The 27,244-nt window shown below is 52.7% G+C and overlaps 1 protein-coding gene across 1 annotated transcript; it reads right to left on the minus strand.

The window, feature by feature from the left end:
• Window positions 1-652: 652 nt before the first annotated feature.
• PLLP (plasmolipin) lies at window positions 653-27,244 on the minus strand. Its single transcript, XM_023210019.1, has 4 exons — window positions 26,942-27,244; window positions 6,442-6,615; window positions 3,022-3,144; window positions 653-1,597 (listed from the first exon to the last, which is right to left on the minus strand). Exons 1-4 carry the CDS (start codon window positions 27,074-27,076, stop codon window positions 1,481-1,483), a joined length of 549 nt encoding a protein of 182 aa, XP_023065787.1. The 5' UTR covers window positions 27,077-27,244; the 3' UTR covers window positions 653-1,480.

Genomic DNA, 27,244 nt, shown 5'->3' on the forward strand with positions numbered 1-27,244 from the left:
GCTACTTGGGAGGCTGAGGTGGGAGAATCGCTTGAACCCGGGAGGGGGAGGTTGCAGTGAGCCAAGATTGTGCCATTGCACTCCAGCCTGGGCGCTAGAGTGAGACTCCATCTCCAAAAAATAAAAATAACAAATAACAAATAAAAAGGGTACAGAGGGTGCCTAGAAATGCTTTTACCTTATTGTTCAGAGAACGTTGCTCTGTGGTCTTGGAAAAATAAGCTCAGGAGTACTCGGCTGCTTTCCTCTGCTGTCTCTACCAGCTCTGAGCAGGCAGCATGGCCAGCCACCTTGATTATATGACCTCCAAGCTTCACAGACCTTCAAGGTAGGTGATATTATTGAAATCTTTCATTTAGTAAGCTCACCTAACCTGCTCAAAGCAAGGGTGACTAAGTTATTGTCAAATTGAATCACTTGTGAGAATAAAAGGCCGTGCTATTCTACTTATGCCAGCACAAACAGCATAAACCAGGACTGTTCTAGACCCAGCAAGCAGGAAGTAAAAGCAGCTTTCCTCTGGTCAAAGAGTTGGCAGGTGGTGCTGAACGACTCCGGAACATGAACTGCCCTACAGCAGGCATCTTCTACAGTCAAGCTGAGGTCTCCTGGAGGTTACAAGCACCTGCAAAAGTGATTCCCCAACATCTTGTCCAAATAACTTCTCTTATCTTTTTATTTAAAAAAAATAAAACAGTCACCACCAACCACATGACAACTTGCCAGGCAAGGCCTCACTTCCCTCCCTCCTTCGCGTCCCACGTGCCTAGTCAGCAGGGTCAGGGAGGCGGTCAGCACTGATGTTAGCTTCGCCCAAAGGCAGTATTACAGAGAGAGGCTTGGGAAAGTGAAGGAAACCTGGACAGGCTTTTCAGCATTGAGAAGTCACTTAAAACTGATTTGTTTTCAGTAACTGGTATGTCTAAAATGCAGGGAGGGAAGACCATGCTGTCAACAATCATAACCCACTTTTTACAGGTTGGCTCCAGGAAGAGGTCGGTTGGAACAGTGTTTAAAGGAAGGAGAGTGGTTTCATAAGCTTGCTCAGCTCTCCTGGAACGAAGACTAAGATGCTACATGTTGCTTGTTAGGCTTATACTACGGCGGGTCTGGGGTTGCAGGTCAGGAGTCCTTGTTAGTGCATTTAGTGCTGATGAGAAGGGTAGGCCCCAGTCTTGGACGCTGAAGTCATTTAAAGACAAGGCAGAGACACAGCCTCAGATCCCCCGTCACCTTCCACTGAATAAGGGGGATGGAGAGGAGGTCTTAGTGGTTGGCCTCCTGCAAGCCCAGATGCCTGCCAGCCTGGGCCTGCTTCCTTAGTGCTGTGAGAGCTTGTGTCTGATGGGCAGAGAGGAGCAAGTGCAGTCGCTCTCGGGTTGACTCCGCGCAGGGCTCCCCAGCTTCGGGCTCACAGGGTAACCCTGCTCTGTGACCCAGCGGCGGCTTCAGCCCCAGAGAGGGCCGTGGCACAGGTGGTTTAGGCATAGCCACCAGCCATTTGACTGGTGGCTGCATTGCTGCCTACTCCTCGCCAGGCCTGGTAGCTGAAGAAGGCACTCACTCCATAGGCGATCATCACCAAACATGCAAAGAACTGAAAGAGAGGCAAGAAGGATGTAAGGACCAAGAGGGTAACAGTGACACAACCTCCAACCAGATCTCAGGCCAGGCAGGAGGGGTTTTGGCAGCTGTACCATCTCACACTCAGCCAGATGCATTTCACAGCTATTTATCATGGAGCTGATGAGCACCAGGGTCCTGGGATGCCAACATTACCTTCTAAGCACGGGAAACAGCTAAGAACCACAGGCGGGGCCTGTCAGATTGTGATAAGGACAATGAAGGACAAGATAAGAGTGACAGAGGGGACATCTAGCAAGGATTTAGTTCTAAAAAGACAACATTCAAAGGCCACCCTAGGAATTTTTCTAGAACCAGTTCACACCTCTATACTAACACCCGCAGCCACATTCAGAAGCTCCCCATCGCTGTCCCCCTCACTGAATTTGCTGATTTCAAAACTGCCCTCATCAGGAAGAGTAAGGAACCAAATGAGTGCCCATCGAGGCCCTGCCCTCCCCTGGGCTTGGCCATGGCTCCAGGCCCAGAGTCCAACCTCTCTGAGCGGGAGCCTCCTGTCTGTCAAAAGGGACTGGTAGTCCCTTCCTCTCCCTCACTGTGGGTGTCGCAGGATCTTGGGAGGAGATGGTGTGCAGGGCCTGGTGTTGTGAAGGGTGACAGGCGTGGAGGGGACTGCAGGCACTTCACTGGCCACCTGACGTGGGCCTGGAGTCTGGGTTTCACGGGAGAGCCTATGAATCTCCCAGAATGGTTTAAACCAAAAGGTTTTTGCACGTGCACTTGTCAGTGGAAGAGCATCCAGTTTTTCACAGTCTCCAAGGGGGCACGTGACCCTAAGTCAGTGTGGCACAGTTGATTTACAACAAGGTTCTATAGTTAACCCAGGCGGGGCGTGGTAGCTCACACCTGTAATCCCAGCACTTTAAGAGGCCGAGGCATTCAGATCACCCGAGGTCAGGAGTTCGAAAGACCAGCCTGGCCAACATGGTGAAACCCCATCTCTACTACAAATACAAAAATAAGCCGGGCGTGAGACTCCATCTCAAAAAAAAAAAGCTGGTATGGCAGCACACACCTGTAGTCCCAGCTACTTGGGAGGCTGAGTCAGGAGAATCACTTAAACCCAACAGGCAGAGGTTGCAATGAGCCAAGATCGCGTCACTGCACTCCAGCTCGGGCAACAGAGCAAGACTCCATCTCAAAAAAAAAAAAAAAAAAACATAGTTAACCCAAAACTTCCATTGCCCACCACACATCATTCCCCACTGTTAATTATGGAAGCCTGGAGGCAGCCCAGCTCCCCTCTGAGACCCACTGAGCATTCAGGTGACAATTTCTCAGGAGGTGACAGGTGCCTGGCCTCAGACCAAGCAAGCAGCGTGAGTCCTGGGGCCGAGACCCTGCAGACCACCGAGGGAGCCTGGGAAGCAGACTCACCGAGGCAGCCGCACGCTGGTTATACGGCCGGGTGCCCCTCAGGGATGTCAGGTCAACTGCTGCAGAGCAGGCGATGAAGGCGGTGATGTAGAGAACGGTGGCGCTGATGTTAAAGATCATTAACTGCAGGACATGAGGGTAGGGAGTAGGGAGAGAAAAGGCTTAAGACACAAAGAGAGGCTGGGCACAGTGGAATCACACCTGTCATTCCAGCACTTTGAGGGGCTGCAGTGGAAGGATCGCTTGAGCCCAGGAGTTCGAGACCAGCCTGGGGAACATAGGTAGGCCCCATCTCTACAAAAAATAAAAAAGTTAGCCAGGCATGGTGGCGCATGCGTGTGATCTCAGCTACTTGGGAGGCTGAGATGGGAGGGTCACCTGGTGCCAGGAGTTGGAGGCTGCAGTGAGCCATGATCACACCACTGCACTGCAGCTTGGGCGACAGAGTGAGATCCTGTCTCAAAAAAAAGACACACAAGGAGACCAACAGTTGGGGCCTCTTTGTTCCCACTGGCACACCCCTTGAGTAGCCACTGGAAGGGGACGCAAACACCTGGGTCTTTCCCACCAACAGGGCCCCAAGAGGCCACGGTTTCCAGGGGTCAGCCTATCAAGCCCTGGTCCCCAGAGGCCTGCTAAGCAGGGAGCATGAACACACCTGAGGCTGGGGAAAGGGAAAGACAGGAAGGCCTCAGTGATGGGGTAGGGGCGGTGCCAAACCCATTCCTCACAGAAAGAGGCCAGTCCATGACCCATCTCTTTGTACCAGCTAAAGAAACACAGGCCACTCCTCCAAGTGTGGCCCAGGGCCAAGCCCAGGCTATCCCTGGTACCACTGCAAGGTTTGGCTCTGTGGCCAGTCCTGGGGCTGGGCCTCACATCCCTCTCTGCCTCCAGGGGGAAGAATCTTTGTCTCCCTTTTGGCCACATCCTAAGCTCGAGGCTCTAAGCAAATGCCAGGGTCAGGACCAGGAGGACCAGATATTCCCAGCTGGATACAGAACCAGACTGGCAGGAAGGGGCCCTCTGCTGACAACCAGGCCCCAATCCCTCATCTCAAACGCTTGGCCCCAGGAGCCCATTTACAGTCTTCAAACGCATGGCCCTCAAACATTCATTCGGTTTGTCCAATATACCTTTTAAAAATTACCAACATTATAACATTAGATTTCATGAAAACCTGAAAACTTCATGTAAAAATTTCATATTAAAAAAATCTTGGCCAGGTGCAGTGCCTCATGCCCGTAATCCCAGCACTTTGGGAGGCCGAAGGCAGGCAGATCATTTGAGGTCAGGAGTTAGAGACTAGCCTGGCCAACATGGTGAAACCTCGTCTCCAATAAAAACACAAAAATTAGCCAAGAGTGGTGGTGAACACCTGTAATCCCAGCAACACAGGAAGCTGAGGCGGGAGAATCACTTGAACCCAGGAGGCAGAGGTTGCAGTGAGCTAAGATTACGCCACTGCACTCCAGCCTGAGCGACAGAGTGAGTGAGACTCTGTCTAAAAAAAAAAAAAAAAAAGAAATCTTAAGATACCAAAAGATTCTGCGCCAAGGGGGTTGCACTCCCACTAGCAACAGATGAAGTGAGTAGAGGCAGCTTACGATGGGCAGATGGATGCTGGCTTCTCCAGGGTCCCTCCTGACCCAATTCACTCACATATCTTGCCTGGATCCTGTAGGGGTCTGTAGCCCCCATGCCAGAAAATCCCAAGTTGGCCACGCTAATCCAGCCTTCTCTAGATGGAGTTAAGCCCTCTCTGCCCCATTCATTGAGGGTCCAGAAGCACAAGAAGCAATGCCCTGCCATCGTGGCAGAAGGGAGCCTCCTTCCATTAACAGCCACGGCTGGAGCCCCAGATCTGCACCTAAGAGACACTCAGGCTTTTATCTCCAGAGATTTCTCTGTTAGAGGCTCCTGGGACATGAGGGAGGGGTGGACCCTGAGCCCGGAAATCAGGGTGCCGCCTCCTTGCCCCAAAATCTTCCCTGCAAGCCCAGCGACCCCTGCAAACGCTGCCTGTTTCTGCCAGGGATGTCAAGATCTAACAAACCCATTCTGTCTTGAGGATGACTCACGTTTCCTCGGTTTAAAAAGTCATTGAATTCCAAACAATGCTGCCTAGTCCCAGCCTTGCTTGTCTTACAATCATGTGCCTTTCTCGCCTCTCTTCTCACTGAAAGCCTCAGACCCCAGCTGCAGGGGTTTTCCGGGTCAGAGGAAAAAAAAAAACCAGCAGCTTTCTGTGTGTCTGGCCAGGGTACTTCCCATGTCCGCTCTCAGCCTTGTGTCCTGGGAAGACTGTCCTGGGGCAAACCTGGGGAGACCAGCCTCTCCCAGGCCTCAGAGCCTCACCTGCAAGCAGCCGGGTGCCCGAGCTTGTCCTGCACACTTGAGGCCCTGGCCTAGGCAACATCTGACAGCTTGCCCCCAGCCTCCAGCCACAGGGCTGCCTGCCTGGGCCCGCTAGAATCTCACAAACCCACACAACACAGGCACAAATTCTGACCACCCGGAGAAGGAAAATTTTTTTCTTTTTTTGGAGGTGGAGTCTTGCTCTGTCACCCAGGCTGGAGTACAATGGTGCGATCTCAGCTCACTGCAACCTCTGCCTCCTGGATTCAAGCAATTCTCCTGTCTCAGCCTCCTGAGTAGCTGGGACTAGAGGGGTGCACCACCACAGCTGGCTAATTTTTGTATTTTTTGTAGAGATGGGGTTTCACCATATTGGTCAGGCTGGTTTCAAACTCCTGACCTCAGGTGATCCACCTACCTCAGCCTCCCAAAGTACTGGGATTACAGGTGTGAGCCACCACACCCAGCCGGGAAAAATATTTTTAAGATTCCACATGGCCTCTTATAAATCCACTCAACAGCCCCTCACTTCTACTGTCCTCCTGGGACAAAGTCAAGCCTGTGTCCTTCCTGGCTCATGGTTCCCCAAAAAACCGTACGCCTAGGCTGGGCATGGTGGCTCACTCCTGTACTCCCAGAACTTTGGGAGGCCAAAGTGGGAGACCTGCTTAAGCCCAGGAGTTCAAGACCAGCCTGGGCAATAAAGTGAGACCTCCTCTTCTACAAAAAAAAAAAAAAAAATTAGCAGGGCATGGTGGCACATGCCTGTAGTCCTAGCTACTGGGGAGGCTGAGATGGGAGGATCACCTGAGCTCAGGGCTTCAAGACTGCAGTGAGTCATTATCGAGCCACTGCACTCCAGTCTGTACATAGTGAGACACTGTTTTGAAGGAAAAATAGAAAAACTGGACCCCTGAACCAGTCAATCCTTACCTCCACCCCTGGCTCTGCAGACCAGCTTAGGTCAGTGAGGATGTCAGGAGACCCCCCATACCCTGCCACTTCTTTTAGGGAAAGTCACATCCTGTCATCACCACTTCCAGTACCCCCACCCAGACTCACCACCAGTGGCCAGGGCACCATGTACAACTTCATGTGCAGCTGAAACAGGTAGAGAATGAAGAGGATGATTGTCACCAGCCAGAGGAAGACAGCGACGAACATCACCCAGCCATAGGCCGGGTACAGGTGGTACGGGGTGTCCGCAATCAGCGCCCACACCAGCAGCCCCAGCACCTAGGAGGGTCAGACAGCGCAGGGTCGGCCAGAGATGCGGTTTCATTTCTCATCTAGCAAAGAAATATTGGCCAGGCACAGTGGCTCATGCCTGTAATGTCAGCACTTTGGGAGCCCACGGTGTGATAATCGCTGGAGGCCAGGAGTTCAAGACCAGCCTGGGCAACAGAACAAGTCCCCATCTCTACAGAAAAATTAAGGCTGGGTGCAGTGGCTCATACCTGTAATCCCAGCATTTTGGGAGGCTGAGGTGGGCGGATCACCTGAGGTCAGGAGTTCGAGACCAGCCTGGCCAACATGGTGAAAGCCTGTCTCTACTAAAAATACAAAAATTAGCCAGGCGTGGTGGTGCATGCCTGTTATCCCAGCTGCTTGGGAGGCTGAGGCAGGAGAATTGCTTGAACCTGGGAGGCAGAGGTTGCAGTGAGCTGAGATCACGCCACTGCACTCCAGCCTGGGTGACAAAAGCGAAAATCCATCTCAAATAAATAAAGAATAGTCAGCCAGGTATGGTGGTGTGCACCTGTGGTCCCAACTACTCAGGAGGCTGAAGTGGAGGATCACATGGGCCCAGGAGTTAGAAGCTGCAGTGAGCCATGATCATGCTACCACAAGCCAACCTTAAAGACAGAGTGAAATTGTCTCAAAAAACAGAAAAAATTTAAAAAAGGAATGTTGATTTGGCTCATGCAGTACACCACTGTAATGGGGCCCTGACCTGTACTCACACTCCTCTTCCAGGTCTCAGCTGAGATGTCAGGTGCTCCAGGACACCCCCACACCTCCAGCCTGCATCCCAGAGCCCTCGTCAGCGCTCACAGGGCCCCCCAGGCACCCACCATCCAGGGCCATAATTGTTCCCTGCCCCAGACTGCGAGCTCCACGAGGGCACGGCCGTGGCTGTCTCACAGCTGCGTCCCCACACCCAGCACAGGACCTAGGCCCTGCCAGGGGCTTAGTAAAAGCTGCTGAAAGAAAGTTCAAGTCACCACAGTCCCAGAGGCAGGAAGACAACAGCCCTGTGTCCTCCCTCCCAGCTGGGCCCAGCAGAGAACATCACAAGGGCCTCTGCCTGACACCCCACGTCTCTGGCTCTCCCAGATGCCCTTCTATACTGGTGTTGCCATCTCACAGGTGAAACTGGGCCTCCAGGAAGCCAAGGGGCCTGACTGTCATGCTATTCCCACGTGGCAGGATGGGCCCGACCATCCCAGCAGAGCATGGGTAGTGGCTAACAGCATGGACTCTGGAGCCCAGCTGCCTGGCTTCGATCCCGGCTCTCCTTACCAGTTGTGTGGCCTTGGGCAAGTGTATAATCACCCTTGCTTATCAAATGAGTATAATGATCATTCCTACCTCGTAGAGCTACTGTGAGGACCCACAAGTTCATGCACATAAATGACTGCAACAGAAGTGTTTTTTTTTTTTTATTATTCCACAAGTCCAAGGTAGACTGCACAGGCCCCAGTCCTCACAGCCACAGAGAATTCTCTGTAGGCAGGTTTGCTGACTCACCATGCAGACTGTCTCTGGTGCGGGCCAGCAAAGGGCCAGCAGAGGCAGGGCCCAGGGAGCTCCTGGAGGCCCCCCAGAGGCACCTTGGATGTGGCCATCCTGGGCCTCCCCAGTCCCTCCTACCCACCCCCACTTCTCTACGAGGGCACTCTCTGGAATCCCTGGCCACAGAAAGGACACAAGGGTCTAGCTTTGGAGAAAGGCTCCATTGCCAATCAAGACACATACAGAAGTGTCCTCTTTTTCCCCTGGTCAGCACCCAGGTACATGGCACCAAGGCTGCGTAGTGACCTTGCCACCAACCCAAGGACAAGTCAGTGGGATCAGAGAAGCAGTTCCGGAGCGGGTCCCTCCTCTGGCTGCTAGGCTTTGGAGACAGAAAGTCCTGGCTGCTTCCAGCAGCTGAGGGGTGCCGCCAGCCCCTAGAGCATCTGAGGGCCCCAGGCCCAGGGCACAGCTAGAGCTGGAGTGCCTGCCAGGCACCCCACCCAAAAGCACCCTCACTGAGGACCAGAAGGGAAGCTCCTGCATGGATCCCTACAGAAGCCAGGGACAAGACTGGGGCGCCTGTAGCTGAGCTGGCCCAGGGAGCCCTCAGCCCTCACAACCCTCCTTCCTCCACCTCCTCCCCATCCCCCAAGGGTCTGGCTCAGGAAGGGTGTGGCCCAATGGGGAAGTGGCAGGTGGGGTCTGGAGCTCGGAATTCAAAAGCCCTGTGGCTGTGTGACGCTGACCTTCCCTGCTCTCCGAGGAAGATTCTGGGTTTTGTTCATTGCTATATCTTCAGTGCCCAACAGTGCCCGATACATAATATACGCTAAATACACAATGTGCTTAGGAGCTAACAATCCTATTTCTTCATCCGTGACAGAGATCAGAACCCTGCCCTGCACAGGTGCTGTGTATTAAAAGAGGAACCCGGATGGCCGGGCGCGGTGTCTCACGCCTGTAATCCCAGCACTTTGGGAGGCCGAGACAGGCGGATCACGAGGTCAGGAGATCGAGACCATCCTGGCTAACACGGTGAAACCCCGTCTCTACTAAAAACACAAAAAATTAGCCGGGCGTGGTGGCGGGCGCCTGTAGTCCCAGCTACTCGGGAGGCTGAGGCAGGAGAATGGTGTGAACCCAGGAGGCGGAGCTTGCAGTGAGCCGAGATCGCGCCACTGCACTCCAGCACTCCAGCCTGGGCGTCAAGCAAGACTCCATCTCAAAAAAAAAAAAAAAAAAAAGAGGAAGCGGGGGGCGGGGTGTGGTGGCTCATGCCTGTAATCCCAGCATTTGGGGAGGCCGAGGTAGGAGGATTGCTTGAGCCCAGGTGTTCAAAACCCCATCCTGGGCAATATACAGGGAGCCCATCTCTACCAAATAATTTAAAAATTAGCCGGGTGTGGTGGTGGTGTGCCTGTGGTCTCAGCTACTCGGGAGGCTGAGGGGGGAGGACCGCTTGAACCTGGGAGGTTGAGGCTACAGCGAGCCATGACTGTGCCACTGTACTCCAGCCTGAGCAACAGCAAGACTCTCAAAATAAACTAAAATAAATAAAATTAAAATTAAGTAAAATTAAAATTAAATTAACGAAATAATAAGAAGCAGGTGTCCATCTGTGAATTGCCCCTGGCCTTGCCCCGCCCCCCAACCCAAGTAAGGGGCTCAGCCCAAAGTAGGAGGCCCAGGGAAAGTGTCCCTCTCTCCAAGGCTCAGCAACTGCTCCTCCCCACACTGGGGTGAAGCTCCAGGGACCCATCCCCCACACACACTCAGCACCCTGCCAGCCTCTGCTGCCCCTCAGCACTCTCCTTTCACCGCCACAAGCAGGCCAGGTAAGGGTAGGCAGGTGAGGAAGCCAGGGCGGAGCCGCACACCGCTGTCACACACCAAGCTGGGGGCAGAGGCCTTACCAGAGTGGACCCAGGGCAAGATGTCTCACAACAGCCACACCTGGAGAAGCCACGAACCCCCAGAGCCGGGGAGGAGGCCAGTGTTCTGAAGGAGAACAAACACTTCAGGCAGCACGCCTCTGTCCCTTCTCCAGGAGAGAACTGGGCGTGTCCTGGATAAACAATTACTTTTTCATTGAAAGCCAATTCTTTATGGGCCTCTGCTGCCACTGTGTTGCCTGCTTCCAACTAACTAAAGGAAAGTCAGAAAATGCAATGGACCAAAAATCAAGAAAAGACCAATTCAGGTTTCCACTATCATACGCCTATCAATCACCTGTCCCGTGACTCACAGCCTAGGCCACAATAGCCCCTCAATGCCCTCCCACTCTGTGCCAGACACATCTCATTGATTTCTCCATCACCAGACCCTCCTCAAATGTTCTGTTTGTTATCCCCATCTTCCAAAGGGAATCTCAGGAGGCGATGTGCCTGTGGTGACTGTGGGTAAATGACAGGGCAGGAGGCCGGGTGCAGTGGCTCACACCTGTAATCCCAGCACTTTGGGAGGCTGAGGTGGGTGGATTACTTGAGCTCAGGAGTTCGAGACCAGCCTGGGCAACATGGGAAAACCCCATCTCTACCAAAAATATAACATTTAGCTGGGCATAGTGGCATGTGCCTGTGGTCCTAGATACTTGGGAGGCTGAGGTGGGAGGATCAATGGAGCCCGGGAAGTCAAGGCTGCAGTGAGCTATGATCGCACCACTGCACTCCAGCCTGGGTGACAGAGACCCTATCTCAAAAAATAAATAAAAATTTTAAAAGGATAGGGAAGGGCAGGAACCCAGATCTGTGCTTCCCTGGAACCTGCGCTACTATGAGTTATTTAGTGAAGTGTAAAAAATGAGGACACTTCAGCTGGCTCCAAGAGCCAGGCTGGGCTGGGCACCCAGGCTCCCCCCGTCCCTGCCCTGCCCTGCCCTGTGCTCCAGCCCCACCCCTGGTTTCCAGATCAGCGAACGCAGCGTCCAGATGAAGCTGGAGGATAAGCAGTGGGAATTTCTGGCGTTCTTCTGGCTGTGCTGCCTGGCTCTGTGCCTGGGGAGCCGCCTCGGTTTCTGCCCTAGAACAAGGAAGGTTCGTTCCTGTATTTGAACCACACAGACTGGTTTCTCCTGGTCCCTGAGCCCCCAGCCCAGTCCCTCCAGAGAGACCCTGCTCAGGACAGGGCACCCAACACAGGCCTCACTGTGGGCATCTCTCTGGGTTCATACATTTAACAAATGTCTATGGAGAAGGGGAATGGGGGTGGCAACGGGGTCATGGTTGCAATTCTGGATAAGGGGCCAAGAAAGATCTCACTGGGAAGGTGATGATAGGCAAAAACCCAGGGAGGTGACGGAGGGGCAGGGAGGGTGCCATGTGAGTATCTGGGAACAGAACTCTATGCCGTCACCTCTGGGCCCTGTAGGTCTCTCTTGCTTATGTGTTCATCTGTCCCTGAGTTTCTCTGGAGGTGTCTACTCCAACATCTAAGTCTCTCTCCCCTACACACACAGGCAAACCACATCCTCCCCTCCTTCCTAGCTCTCTGCGGTCCCTGCCATGCCTCCCCAGACAGGTCCTGCAGATAAACAAAGGGAACTGTCTGGAAATCTCAAGGGCACAGGGCCTTTTTTTTTTGCTTTTCTGAAAACCTGAAGAATTTGGATTAGGAACTTTTTTTATATATGAAGACTACAGTGTCAAAAAGGACTTTGCATCTTCAAAGAATTTCCAAACAATTGGGTAACGAAGAGATGTTTTTGTTAAAACCACCTGCAGGATCAGAGAAGATTCATCACAGATGCCCGACCAAGCGGCACTCCTCGCTCCGGCGAAACCCTGTCATTACAGTTTTCCCAGAAGCTGCCAACACTGACAGCCAGACAGGCCAGGTTCCTGCAGGGCGTGTGCCCTTCAATGACTCTGAGGGAAGTTTTTTCTCATCTCTTGTTGTGGTTTGCAATGTGTTCCCCAAAGTATGTTCAAGTTCTAACCCCTAGTACCTGGGAATGTGGCCTTATCTGAAAATAGGGTCTGGCCAGGCGTGGTGGCTCAAACCTGTAATTCCTGCACTTTGGGAGCCTGAGGCGCATGGATCAGTTAAGGACGGGAGTTCGAGACCAGCTTGGCCAATATGGAGTAACCCATCTCTAGTAAAAATACAAAAATTAGCTGGGCATGGTGGCGGGTGTCTGTAGTCCCAGCTACTCAGGAGGCTGAGGCAGGAGAATCACTTGAACCCAGGAGGCGGAGGTTGCAGTGAACTGAGATCGCACCACTGCACTCCAGCCTGGGGGACGGAGCGGGACTCTGTCTCAAAAACAAAACAAAACAAAACAAAACAAGGCCTGGCGCAGTGGCTCACGCCTGTAATCTCAGCACTTTGGGAGGCTGATGCAGGCGGATCACCTGAGGTCAGGAGTTCAAGACCAGCCTGGCCAACATGGTGAAACCCCGCCTCTACCAAAAATAAAAAAAATTAGCCAGGCATGGTGGCACGCACCTGTAATCCCAGCTACTTGAGAGGCTGAGGCAGGAGAATTGCTTGAACCCAGGAGACAGAGGTTGCAGTGAGCTGAGATCGTGCCACTGCACTCCAGCCTGGGTGACAAGAGCAAAACTCCATCTCAAAAAAAAAAAAAAGAAAGAAAGAAAGAAAAAAAAGAAAACAGTGTTTGCAGACATGCTCAAATTAGGGGGGTTATACTGGATTGGGGGCATCTCTAATCCAATAACCGGTGTCCTTGTAAGAGAAATGTGGACACAGAGGCCACAGGGGTAGACTGCCATGTGAAGACAGAGGCAGAGATGAGAGTGATGCATTTGTAAGCCAAGGCACACCAAGGCTTGCCGGTCACCACCAGAAGCCAGGAGGGGGACATGGGACAGACTCTCCCTCAGAAACCCCAGAAGAAAGCAACCCTGCCAACACCTTGATTTCAGTAACTGAGACAATACATTTCTGCCTCCCTGTTTGTGGAACTTTGTTACGGCAGCCCCAGAAAATGAATAGGTTTTTCTCAGCTGCTCTCTGAATCTGTGGATGGGTGTCATAACCTTGTTTACCTGAGTGACACTGGCATCGGTTCTGTTGGAGGGGTGGTGTATCGACCCCTTGAGTTCACGCTCTGACCCTGCCAACTTTACTAGCTGTGTGACCTCAGGCAAGTGGCTTAGCCTCTCTGTGCCTTAGTCTTCATCTTCCTTCATCTTCAAAATGTGTCTATCGCCTAGGGTGGTTTGGTTTGGTTTTTGAGACAGGGTCTCACTTCGTCACCCAGGCTGGAGTGCAATGGCACTACTGCAGCTCACTGCAGCCTCGACCTCCTGGGCTCAAGCGATCCTCCCACCTCATCCTCCCGAGTAGCTGGGACTATAGACATGCATCACCACACCTAGTTATTTTTAATTTTTGTAGAGGTGGGGTCTCCCTGTGTTGCCCAGGCTAGCCTAGAACTCCTAGGCTTAACCAATCCTCCTGCCTGGGCCCTGTGGTAGTTTTGAAGAAGGTACTTAGACCGGCAACCAGCATAGGCTTAATATTCAACATGGCCAGGTGTCATGATCACCCTGAGGGGTTAAGAACATGGCTTTTCAAGTCAGCACCCTGGGCCTACTTTCCTGCATTCGCCATGGTGTGTGCGGCCCCTCAGGAGTGTGAGGCCTCACTGAGAGAATGACGGTATCCACATTCAAGTACCAGGCACAGCCCGGGCACAGATAAGGACCCACACCCATGCCAGCCCCACCCACCTGACAGATAAGGCAGTGGTGCTCCCACAGGAGGCCTCAGAAATCCAGCCCGCCCTCAGATCTCCCTTGGAGCTGCACTCTCTCAGCTCCTCAGAGGCTGAGGGGCCCTGGGCAGACCCCTTCACCCCTTGGCACAGTGGAAGCAGGGAGGTTTGGCTCACTGATCTCTGAGATTCCCCGCGGCCTGAGGTTAACACTCCTGAACATGGGCCTCCTCCAGGGGCCCCAAAGGGAGGGGTTCGACCAACCCTATGGGCACTGAGCTAACTGTCATGCAAAGACAGTCACCCCAACTCTTTTCACTCTCCTCACTTCCGGGGTAGTGTCAGACCTTTGTGGGCTCACTCTGTGGCCTTGGGGGAGTCACCTAACCTTTCTGGTCTGTTTCCTCATCTGACAAGTGAGGGAATTAGGGTATGGGGGCCCTAGGGGGACACCGGGTCACCTCACAGGTGTGTCATACATATGAACCTATGTGAAAGAAAATGTTAAAAGCCATAGCAGTCATGAGCAGTAGTGAAGGCTGTGAGACAGTCCGGGGATGGGGGAGGGAAATCCCAGAGAGGGGAGCCATGAGGCAGGAAGGCAGCCGGGGCCTGGAGGACACTCCAAGGCTTAAGCTCAGCAGCTGCCAGGGCTGGCAGGTCACAGGAATGACTACAGTGGGATGGGGAGTCCCTGGAGTGGCTGCTGGGAATGCAGGCCTGGGGTGACCAAAGTTTCTAATTTTTCAAGAGACACTAGAAGTCTGGATTTTATGTGCAAACCAGCTATTTATTTATTTATTTATTTATTTATTTATTTATGTATGTATTTATTTGATGGAGTCTCACTTTGTTGCCCAGGCTGGAGCGCAGTGACACAATCTTGGCTCACTGGAACCTCTGCCTCCTGGGTTCAAGTCATTCTCCTGCCTCAAACTCCTAAGTAGCGGGGATTACAGGTGCACGCCACCACCATGCCCGGCTAATTTTTGTATTTTTGGTAGAGACAGGGTTTCACCATATTGGCCAGGCTGGTCTCAAACTCCTGACCTCAGGTGATCCATCTGCCTTGGCCTCCCAAAGTGCTGGGATTACAGGCGTGAGCCACCGCACCTGGCAAAAATCAGTTTTTTAAACATAGGTGACTGAACCAAAGGTTTTAGAAACAATGTGATGGCCAAAGGGGCCAAGGCAGCGAATCCTTCCATGGCCCCCGGGTCCATCCACAGTCCCCAAGTCTATCCACAACCCCCTTTTCTAGCCCCCGAGTCCTTTACTGGCCCCCGAGTCCTTGCCTGGCCCTTAAGTCCTTCCCCGGCCCCCGAGTCCATCCCCAGCCCCCGAGTCCATCCCCAGCCCCCGAGTCCATCCACAGCCCCCGAGTCCTTCCCCCACCCCCAAGTCCATCCATGGCCCCCGAGTGCTTTCCAGGCCCCCGAGTCCTTCTCCAGCTCCAGCCTCTCTCTCCCCACTGCTCCATCCAGGAAACGCACACCCAGGGTGGCAAAGTAAACCCTTTCTGGGGTCCCCCTCACTGGGGACACATCTGGGCAAGCCAAGGACACTCAGAACTCAGCCTGGCCAGGCTCGGCCCCCACCCCCGCTCTGGCCCTTCTCTCTACAGTGAAAGGGACTTTATGGGGACAAAAAGCCACCCATTGTATCACACGAGACAAAGGGGCAGGGGACAGAGGCTCCGGGCGCCTGAGCTGGCCACAACACAGCCACACACCACCCCCTGCCTGTGCGAAGGGGAGGGCACCTTGGAATTCCCGTGCCACGCACTCCAGCATTCAAGGATCCTGGAGTCATCCCTGCTCTCCAGGAAGGCGACAGCAGACTCGGAACCCAGCCCCAGATCCACTAGACCTGGGCAGTACTGAACAGCCCTAAGCTCTCTTTTGTCATAAGAAAAATGAGCATATAAGTCACCAAACAGAGTCATTCAGTCATTAAACAAACTGTGCCAGGCGCTGTTCTAGGCCCTGGGAACACAGTGGGGAGCCTGGCAGCCAGGGTCGTCCCCACCCCAGGCCACAACCACCCCACCCCCACCTCCCGCATGGGCCCTGCTTCCTGGGGCTATGGCAGGAGGACGATGCTGGAGGTGAGGGCTCAGACCTGGTCCTCCTCCAAGGCATTCAACATATCATCTGTTATTTCTGAGTCCCGGGTCTCAGAGCAGAGAGCACTTCAATGCCAAAGGCAGAAGAGGTTGCAGCACACGTACCCTGGTGGCTGAGCCACCCCTAGAACCCCAGCAAGGTCCTGCAGCCCCCATGTGTACTTGCAGCCAAGGAGCCACTACCACTGCATCCTTGCTGTGAGGTCTCCCCTTAGGGCTTTAGAAAAGTCTTCCCAGCTGGGCGCAGTGGCTCACACCTGTAATTCCAGCACTTCGGGAGGTCGAGGCAGGTGGATCACCTGAGGTCAGGAGTTCCAGACCAGCCTGGCTAACATGGTGAAACCCCATCTCTACTAAAAATACAAAAAAATTAGATGGGCATGGTGGCGGGCACCTGTAATCCCAGCTACTTGGGAGGCTGAGGCAGGAGAATTGCTTGAACCTGGGGCAGAGGTTGCAGTGAGCCAAGATCGTGCCATTGCACTCCAGCCTGGGCAACAAGAACAAAACTCCGTCTCAAAAAAAAGAAAGAACAGAAAAGAAAAGAAAAAATGTCTTCTCAACTTGAACTCAAACTGCCCCCTACTTATTCCTACCCCATTCTGCCCTCTGGTCAGACCAAGCAGGTCCTCCCTCCACAGGCAGCCCTCAGGTGTGTGAAGGCAGGTGGGGGCCTCTTGAGTGACACTCCAAGGCCCTCTCTGGCTCCCAGAGCAGGTGGCAGCACTCGCAGGTGGGATCTCAGAAACTCAGAGCTCCCTGCCTGCAGGTCCCCTTCTCTGCTTCCTCCCTCCTTCCCAGGGTCTCCTAGGCCTACCCCACAAAGCCTACCCGTGCCTCCCCAGCACCCAGGCCCCTCCAGCTACACAGAGTGTTCCCAGGAAGGCCTTACCCTCCTTGTAAAGTCCCAGGTGGAGCCCTGCATTCATTCCCTCCAATCCCCGCCCCCACAGCTACCTTGCCAGGCCCCTGATGTTCATGTCACCCAGAACATCAGTGCCAGCAGTGGGTGTAGAACCAGCGTCGCAGGAAGTCCAGGGAGAGAGGAAGACCCTCACTTTAGCACCTCCCATTCCTCCAGCAGGCCAAGACCAGGGTACACGGGGCTGGTGAAGCTCTATATGCTCCCAACAGCAGCTGGTTCTTTCTCTGGAGGGGCCGATGGAAGGATGAGGTGGCCTTGGGGTGCTGAGACTATAAACTTCTTGTTATCCCAGTTGCCCTGGGTTCAAGTTCTGCCACTGCCCCCTCTCAGCTCTGGCCTCAAGAGCAGTAATGCTCTCTTCAAATAAAGTAGTCTCCAGGGGAGTGTCCCCACATCCTGGGTGACAGGGGAAGGGGAGCTCGTACCTGCAAACCCAGCACTTTAGGAGGCTGAGGTAGGAGGAACGCTTGAGCCCAGGAATTTGCGACCAGCCTGAGCAACATAAGCAAGATCCCCATCTCTAAAACAAAACAAAACAAAACAAAAAAATTAGCCAATTAGCCAGGCATCGTGGCACATGCCTGTGGTCCCAGCTACTTGGGAGGCTGAGGCAGGAGGATCATGTGAGCCCGGGAGGTCGAGGCTGCAGTGAGCCATGATCACACTACTGCACTCCAGCCTGGGTGACAGAGTGAGACCCTGCCTGTCTCAAAAAAAAGTTAGGGGGTGGGCGCTGGACACGGTGGCTCACGCCTATAATCTCAGCACTTTGGGTGGCTGAGGCGGGCGGATCATGAGATCAGGAGAAGGAGACCATCCTGGCTAACATGGTGAAACCCCATCTCTACTAAAAAATACAAAAAATTAGCAGGGCGTGGTGGCGGGCACCTGTAGTCCTAGCTACTCGGGAGGCTGAGAATGGCATGAACTCGGGAGGCGGAGCTTGCAGTGAGCTGAGATAGCACCACTGCACTCCAGCCTGGGGGACACAGCGAGACTCCGTCTCAAAAAAAAAAAAGAAAAAAAAAAAAGTTAGGGGGACAGTGCTCCCATCCTGCCACCCTCACACAGAGTGGCAGATGTGAAAAAGCTCATCTGGTATCTGACCCCAGCCCCAAATAAAAGCTGGAACATCCCAGAACAGGCCTGGGTCTGTTCCCTAGCAGCTCAGGCTTTGGGCTCTGCCTTACCTTTGACCTGTCTCCCTGCCCACAACTCCCTGTGAGACCCTGGGGTACCACCCTGGCCTCTCCCCATTGGACAAACAGGAGGGACCAATCCAGCACTTTGGAAGGCTGAGGCAGGCAGATCACCTGAGGTCAGGAGTTTGAGGCCAGCCTGGCCAACATGGTGAAACCCTGTCTCTACTAAAAATATAAAAATTAGCTGGGCATCATGGTTCATGCCTGTAATCCCAGCACTTTGGAAGGCTAAGGCAGCAGATCACCTGAGGTCAGGAGTTCAAGACCAGCTTGGCCAACATGGCAAAACCCCATCTCTACTAAAATTACAAAAATTAGCCGAACTTAGTGGTGGGCACCTGTAATCCCAGCTACTTGGGAGGCTGAGGCAGGAGAATTGCTTGAACCTGGAAGGCAAAGGTTGCAGTGAGCCAAGATCGCACCATTGCACTCCAGCCTGGGCAACAAGAACAAAACTCCGTCTCAAAAAAAAAAAAAAGAAAGAGAAATGAAAATGATACTACATTGACCTATCATTTTGGTCTATTAGATTGGGGCACATCCAGAAGTGTGTTAAATCACCATGTTGGGAGGCTGTGGGAACAGGAACCTTCCAGGAGGCATGCTGTTGCGGGCAGGAAGGGTGTGACCTCTCCGGAAGGCATTTGGCAATCTACATCACAATCCCAAATGCACATACCCTCCCACCCAGTAGTCCCACTTCTGGAAATGTATCATACAGATGCACTTGGTGGCATTTCTTGCAGCAGGGTGCACAATAGCAAAGGAATGGAAAACCCAACGTGTCGGTCAACAAAGGGACTGACCACACAGTCACACCACAGCTGCATGATGGAACACTACAGAAGCCACAAAGAAAGAAGCAATTGCACTCCACACACTGAGACAAAAGGACCCCCAAGATTCATTTTTTAAGTGTAAAAGAAAAAGTGCAGAAGGATGTGGCTAGACTATATATCTTGGGGAGAGTATATAAACTGAGGAGAGACAGGAATCTAGAGCCACATTTGCATAGATCTCCTTAAAGAAAGTCTTAAAATGGGATATAGGAAACTGAGAGTAGGCATGAAGGAGTCAACTGTAACCAAAAAGGAACAGAGATTTTTTCACTGTACTCTTTCCCACTTTATTTTATTCTTGAGCATTGTAAATACATTACCTATTAAAAAAATTAGGGGCTGGGTGCGGTGGCTCACGCCTATAATCCCAGCACTTTGGGAGGCTGAGGTGGGCGGATCACATGAGGTCAGGAGTTTGAGACCAGCCTGGCCAACAAGGTGAAACCCCACCTCCACTAAAGATATAAAAATTAGCCAGGCCTGTAATCCCAGCTCCTTAAGAGGCTGAGACAGGAGAATTGCTTGAACCCAGGAGGCAGAGCCCTTGCAGTGAAATCACATCACTGCACTCCAGGCTGGGTGACAGAGCAAGACCTTGTCTCAAACAAAACAAAATAAAGAAAAAGAAAAAGAAAATTAGGTAAATAAAGGTATGAAAAAAATGGACACAGCTTGCCGTGCGCTCATACAGAATATCCCTAGGTGTGCTGCCGTGGGGGAAAAGCATGGCTTGGCGCATGCACAGAGAGCACCCATCTGTGGTTAAGTGAGGACATGGGTTTTATGTAGAAATATGCATCCACTCACCCTGGAATGAGACACATGGCATGTGGTTGCCTGGGGTGAGGGCAGCTGTGGGGCGTGGTCAGTTAGGGATGAGAGAGATTGCATTTTCTCTTTTTTTTTTTTTTTTGAGACAGAGTCTTGCTCTGTCGCCCAGGCTGGAGTGCAGTGGCGCGATCTCGGCTCACTGCAAGCTCCGCCTCCTGGGTTTACGCCATTCTCCTGCCTCAGCCTCCCGAGTAGCTGGGACTACAGGCGCCAGCCACCACGCCTGGCTAGTTTTTTGTATTTTTTTAGTAGAGACGGGGTTTCACCGTGTTCGCCAGGATGGTCTCGATCTCCTGACCTCATGATCCGCCCGTCTCGGCCTCCCAAAGTGCTGGGATTACAGGCTTGAGCCACCGCGCCCGGCCTGAGAGATTGCATTTTCATGATTACCCTTTCTACCATTGGAGTGCTTTGTATTATGTCTCTGTAACTTTTTTCAAAGAATAAAACAATTCCATCAGTAGAGAAACAGCTAAATGAGCAGAGGCTACCGGGACACTATGGGTTACTCCACAACAGTTTACAAGGAAGGAAGACAAGTCTCAGAACATGAAGAGTGGCGGGGCGCACTGGCTCATGCCTGTAATCCCAGCACTTTGAGAGGCCGAGACAGGTGGATCACCTGAGGTCAGGAGTTCAAGACCAGCCTGGCCAACATGATGAAACCTCATCTCTACTAAAATGCAAAAATTAGTTGGGTGTGGTGGCAGACACCTGTAGTCCCAGCTACTCGGGCGGCTGAGGCAGGAGAATCGCTTGAACCCGGGAGGCAGAGGTTGCAGTGAGCGTAGATTACACCACTGCACTCCAGCCTGGACGACAGAGCACATGAAGAGCTCTCAGATGCACTGAGTATGAGAAAAGCAACTTGCTGAACCAAGGATACAGAATAAAACCATCAATGTGTTCAAAAATGCACAGGAAAAAAGACTAGAAACACCCCAAATAGTTGTCCCCTTAGGGACAGAGATGGGTAATCCAACTACAGCTTTAGCGTAATCTGTACAGGTTTTTATTTTGTGAGGAGAATGTATTCATATATTCAAAATGTAATTACAAATTAATTCCCAAACACTCAATACTTCCCCCGTGGCAGTAAGTGGGGAGTGTCAGGGGAATTAACAATACAAGGCATTTATTGCTCTGTGCAGCGGAGCTGGGTTGGATGAAGATACTGGGTATGCGGAGCCTGGAATGCTGTACTAAAAAGACTGAACCACCCACAAATCTCAGTGCTAAGGGAGGCCCTGCGAGTCTCAGACATTGCAATCCCAGTGTGACCAAGCCCTGCTCACACCTCTCTCAGATTCCAACAATCTCATCTAGGCAGCCCCTTCCTGGAGACCAGAGCTGACTTTCAGTCCCTGCCCTGCCCTCCATCTGCAGAGGAGCTGGTCTGCCTCCTGGGGCTGGAGACAGAGCCGATATCACCATAAGGAAGAACTTTCCAACACTCCCAAGTGCCCAAGGATGGAGCAGGGTGCCTTAAGAAGAACTGAGCTCTCTGCCTCTGGAAGCATGCAAGTTCATGTTGGAGATGCTGCAAAGGGACCTCTTATGCTTGCATAAGAACCCACGGATCCTATAACCCTGTGAATCCAAACTGTCCTTCATTCCCACATACAGGGCTAGGCTAGCTCTTTGCAGGCATGATCTAGATCCTGCCACCACCATCTGACAGACAAGGAAGTGAGGCTCAGGGAAATTCGGGAATTCCCCCACGATCACGCAGCCAGAAAGGAACAGAGCCAGTTGAACCCAAGGCTCTCAGCGTCCAGGCCTGTGTTCCCATCAACACTCTCCATGCCACCCCATAGATCATGGAGATCTAGGGAGATGGAAGATCAGGGAGATCTAGGGAGATCTAGGGAGATGGAATTGTTTTATTCTTTGAAAAAAATTACAGAGCCATAATACAAAGCACTCCAATGGTAGAAAGGGTAATCATGAAAATGCAATCTCTCTCATCCCTGACTGACCGCGCCCCACAGCTGCCCTCACCCCAGGCAACCACATGCCATGTGTCTCATTCCAGGGTGAGTGGATGCATATTTCTACATGAAACCCACATCCTCACTTAATCACAGATGGGTGCTCTCTGTGCATGCGCCAAGCCATGCTTTTCCCCCACGGCAATACACTTAGGGATATTCTGTATGAGCACACGGCAAGCCATGTCCATTTTTTTCATTCCTTTATTTACCTAATTTCTTTTTCTTTATTTTTATTTTTTTGTTTGAGACAAGGTCTTGCTCTGTCACCCAGCCTGAAGTGCAGTGATGTGCTCTCAGCTCACTGCAAGGGCTCTGCCTCCCGGGTTCAAGCGATTCTCCTGCCTCAGCCTTCTCTTCTGTTTTTTTTTGTTGTTGTTGTTGTTGTTATTGTTAAGAGTAGAGGGCTGGGTGCAGTGGCTCACACCTGTGAGCACTTTGGGAGGCCAAGGCAGATGGATTGCTGGAGCCCAGGAGTTAGAGACCAGTCTGGGCACCATGATGAAATCCCATCTTTACAAAAAATATAAAAACTTAGCCAGGCATTGTGGCATGTACCTGTAGTCCCAGATACTCAGGAGGCCTGAGGTGGGAGGATCGCCTGAGCCTGGGAGGTTGAGGTTGCAGTGAGCTGTGATCACACTACTACACTTCAGCCTGGGTGACAGAGCAAGACCTTGTCTTGAGGAAAAAAAAAAAAAGTAGGGGTCTTACTCTGTCACCCAGGCTAGAGTGCAGTGACGTGATCAAGGCTTACTGCAGCCTCAAACTCCGAGGCTCAAGCAATCTTCCTGCCTCAGCCTCCCAAGTAACTGGAACTACAGGCATGTGCCACCCTGCCAGCTGCCCAGCTAGGTGAGGTTTTGATCTGTTATTCACCTAAGTGGGAATTGTGTGGCCACCCCCAATCCCAGGAGGTGGGGCAAAATGGAAGGACAGAAGGTACCAAACCAAATGGCCTTACTGCCACAGGGCATTCACACAGCTTCCACGTCCTGGGCCTCAAGGGCGCCTGCTGACTGACAGGTCTCTGTACAAGCTCTGGTCTGTCCTGATCTTCCTTCTCCCTTCCTATGTCAGGAAGCCCTCTCTGATGGCCTTGGCCCCTGATGAGTCTCCCTTCCTGAAGTCCCCCTTTTCCCCCTCCAAAGCACTCTAGAACTTCACACCCCCAAAATAAACAACATGAGGAAGCATAGCTAGAGTCAGGTTTTGGATTTCCAGATAAAAGTGCAAAGCCAAGCTGTCACTCTATCCTGTGTGACCTTGGACAAGTTCCTCACCCTCTCTGAGCCTATTTGCTTACTAATAAATCCAGATAAGATCATCCTTCTCCCCACGGCTTGGGGAGGCTTGAAAAAATAAGAGATGGGCACCTAATAGCACTACTTTATACTCATTGTAAAAAGGCTTTGGGAGCTCCCCTTAAGCAAATAACCACACCTTCTGCATTCTTCCACCTGAGTCACACAAAAATGTATAGCACTGAGGCCTTTTTTTTTTTTAACCAAAAGAGTTGTCTGTAAGTCAAACTTGCATGCCTTGTGACATGAATCCGTTGGTCAGAAAAAATAAAATAAAAAAACAAAGACCTGCCTCCTTTTTTAGAGGCTATCTGCATAGATTCTTCGTTTCCCTTTTTGCCTAGGCTGCTAGGAAGTTCAACAAAGAATCAACAGCCTCAAACTTGCTGCAAATCAATTCTCCCCTTCACACTACCAGCTTTTAAAGACACATTGCTTTAACTCTTCTGTCTTATGTGATTTAATATCATATTCCATTTGGTGTTCTTTCTGAATCTACAAGGAATAAGGATAGTGATAAACCAATGAACACCACCAGACATCTGTAAAGAATACTGAGGTTGGTTCTTCAGGACACATTGTGATACTGAATGAAAAGTATATCTCCTTCTCCAGGACCTGGGGGCTTTTCTACCCACCTCCCCTTCCTCCCAGCACACCAGGAACATTCATCAAATCCTGGGAAACAGAGGGGTCTGATGGGGAATTAGCTTCCATCTTCTCATTTATTTCCTGCTCCATGCAGCCTTCTCCGATCCCTCTGAGAGAAGCACATCCTCTGGGCACCTCTCTCACTGACCAAGAGCTCCTGGAAAGTGGGCACTGGGCCTGGGGTCCCCACCACTCCCTCCATGACAAACCCTGGGAAGGCAGCAGCAAAGCCACATGTGGTCATTAAGACCATGGGCCAGAAAAGTCAGAAAAATCACTCCTGTGGAGGAGGGCTGTGAGATCTTGGGCAAAGAACTGACCTCTGAGCCTCAGTTTCCTTACCTGCAAAATGGGGCCGACTAAGAGGATCTAAAGCCCTTGGCAAAGGGCCTGAGCCTAGTGCTGGCCTGATAGATGGGAGCTACGATGGCTTCCCAGCAGATGGCGGTGCCTGTTGGATGAACGCCCACATACCCCATTTCAGACCCAGTAGAACTATCTGTTGCCAGAGAAACAGATCAGGATGCAGCTTCTCCAACAAGCAGATTTCTCTTTTTTTTTGAGACGGAGTCTCACTCTGTCGCCCAGGCTGGAGTGCAGTGGCGTGATCTCAGCTCACTGCAAGCTCCGCCTCCCGGGTTCACGCCATTCTCCTGCCTCAGCCTCCCCAGTAGCTGGGACTACAGGTGCCTGCCACCACACCCGGCTAATTTTTTGTATTTTTAGTAGAGATGGGGTTTCACCACGTTAGCCAGGATGCTTTCGATCTCCTGCGTTGTGATCCACCCGCCTCGGCCTCCCAAAGTGCTGGGATTACAGGCGTGAGCCACCACACCTGGCCCCAACAAGCAGATTTCTAAGGCACTAAAATGTGCAGGTCATTTTCAGAACTCTGATGGGAGACCCTCATCCTCCCAAAGGCACTGCAGGTAGGGGGCAAAAGGAGCCCACTTCCCTTACACCCAGTCCCTGAGAGTCAAGAGACCCAAGTGCCAAGCTCTATTACAGGACTCCTGGTGAGTCCTTCTACCTAGACCTCAATGTCTACATTTATGTAATGGGACCCAGATGCTCAGGGCTAGATTGCTGAGCCCACAAGGGATGCGCCCCCACCCCCCAATCAGGAACACAAGCCTTCTCTAGAAGAAGCTACCAAGACCCTTGCAGCCCACAGCAACATCCTCCTCTTACTCCAATGCCTTCCATTCCCCCTATTGTTAGTCTCTTTCTTTCTTTTCTTTTTTTTTTGAGACAAAGTCTCATCCACCCAGGCTGGAGTGCAGTGGTGCGATCAAAGTCACTGTAGCCTCAAACTCTCAGGCACAAGGGGTCCTCCTACCTCAGCCTCCCAAGTAGCTGAGACCACAGGTGCACGCCACCATGCCTGGCTTTTTTTTTTTTTTTTTTTTTTCCTTTTTTTGTAAAGACAGGGTCTCAATATGTTGCCCAGGCTGGTCTTGAACTTCTGGCCACAAGCAATCCTCCTGTCCATCAGGGGCCAGCCTCAGGATCCCCTTTACCAGGCATGCTGAGGGATCCCTCACAGGGATCTTGCTGGTCATCATCCTGCACCCAGCAAGATTCCGCTTCTGTTCCAAAACCTCTTAAGGTCACCAACAGACCCTAGACCCTGTAGCTTGCAGAGATGACACAAGGCCCTTGGCTTCTGCCCACATCAGAAACAAGTGCTTCAACTCCAGCACCACCAACCTGTTGGCTACTCCCTGCAAATTAATTCAACTTTCTCATCACTACATTTTGGCTCACACTTGTTCCCTGCCCTTGGAACATCCTTTCCCTGCCTCTGCCTCAGATTTCAGTGAAGTCTCTGCTCAAAAACCACCTCCTCCAAGAAGCCTTCCTGGTTGTGGAATTGCTCTCCTCCGCCGCCCTTTTGCACCACTTCTCTGTCCTTGAGCACCTGGCTCAGCAGCTGCTCATGGCTGTGCCCCTCACAACCATCTCAGAGCCGAGCATTCCAGCAGTGGCGGGGTCAGTGGCTCTCCCCATCTGCAGAATTAAATGATTCCAGGAACTAGACCTCTTTCCTCAGAAGATAGAATCTTCTCCCCCACCCAACAAAAGAGAAACAAATAAAAAACTCTGGGAGAAGCGTTAAAAATGTAGATTTCTGGCTATACTTCCTGAGATTCAAATTCCAATTGCACATTTTTTCCGGGGGTGGAGTCCAATAATCTAAATTTTAAACAAACCCGCCAGGATGATTAAGAGGCTGCGGAGGGGGCCCACAGAGATCTGAGAAATCCTGAAATGAGATAGCACTGACCCAGGTGGAGGTGGGCCCGCACCTGGAGAGGTCAGCGGAGGGAGACTGGACCTCAGCCCAGGGTCTGGCACCAAAGTGACCACCCTGCCCTCCAGCTCGGGCCTGGCAGCCCTGCTAGCACCCAGCAGTAGGAGACAGTGGGAAATCTCCACTCGCTGGATTGCAAAGGAAAATAGGTCCCGGCGCAACTCCAAATCCACCAGAGTCCTCTGAAAATGTATCAGGCCCTCACCCACCCAGGGCACCCACCCAGCTTCCAGACCCTCACGAAAGGGTGGCAGAAGCAGCAGCTAACATCCGGGCCTGTGGCTGGGAGTGGGGGATGTTCCCATGGGTCCGCCTCAGTTGGGGTCTGTACAGGGCTCTGGGAGAGAGTAGGAGTCTTGGAGTCTTGTCCCTGGCTACCCACAAACCCCTCCCTCCAGCGCAGGGTGCGATATCCAGGCCCCGTGGGGCTGGCCAAACCGGCTGAAACCTGGCGGGTCACCCAGAGAAAGCTAGAAGAGCCCGGCTCCTGCGCGGGCACCCACAGTTTAGTACCTGAGTGTGCGTGTTGGGGGGTCGGATGTGCCCTCTAGATTAGATGAGGAATGTTCTAGGGTGCGGCCACGCGGAGCCGCTGGGAGCAGAAGGTGGTTAGAGAGTGGACTTTACCTCAGACTGGGTTCCGTGGAGGGCTGGGGGCACTGTTCGGGCAGAAAGAGGGGTGAAAAAGAGAAAGGAGGGAAGGGAGGGGTGGGACGGCCCTACTCTGTAGGGACACTCTCAGGGACAGCCACGGGGGAGTCTCGTGGTGACAGGGTTGCAGGGCCATCTTGAGGGCGTCCGTGCGGGTAGCGTCCTAGGGGTACGCGCAGCGCTTCGGTGAGCGTGTGAGCCCGGGTGGGGAGCGCAAGGTTCGCGAAGAATGAACGCAGCGCCGGAGTCCCTCACCCATTCCGGCCGAACCGGGAGCCCCCGGCCAGCCCAGTGGGCCCGCGCGCGCTCTCACCAGCTGCAGCAGCATGAGCGCCCCAAGGCTGGAGCGCACGAAGCCCAGGTCCGGGCGCAGCGCCGACACCGAGACTCCCGCGCCCTGCGCAGGACTGCTGGTCCGCGTGCTCACTTTCGACGGGAACTCGGCCATGGCGGCTCCGCTTGCCTCCCGAGGTCGCTCCGGCCGCCGTCGCCGCCCCTCCAGCGGTGGGTGCCGGCTCCCGCGCCGCTCTTCCCCGAGGCTCCCGATCCCGGTGCTGCTCCCGGAGCTGCAGGAGGCGTCGGGGCCGGGAGCCTGGGGCGCCAGGTGCAGCCGAGA

The sequence above is a fragment of the Piliocolobus tephrosceles genome, chromosome 17 (genome assembly GCF_002776525.5).
Source record: "Piliocolobus tephrosceles isolate RC106 chromosome 17, ASM277652v3, whole genome shotgun sequence".
In the NCBI taxonomy this organism is placed as follows: Eukaryota; Metazoa; Chordata; class Mammalia; order Primates; family Cercopithecidae; genus Piliocolobus; species Piliocolobus tephrosceles.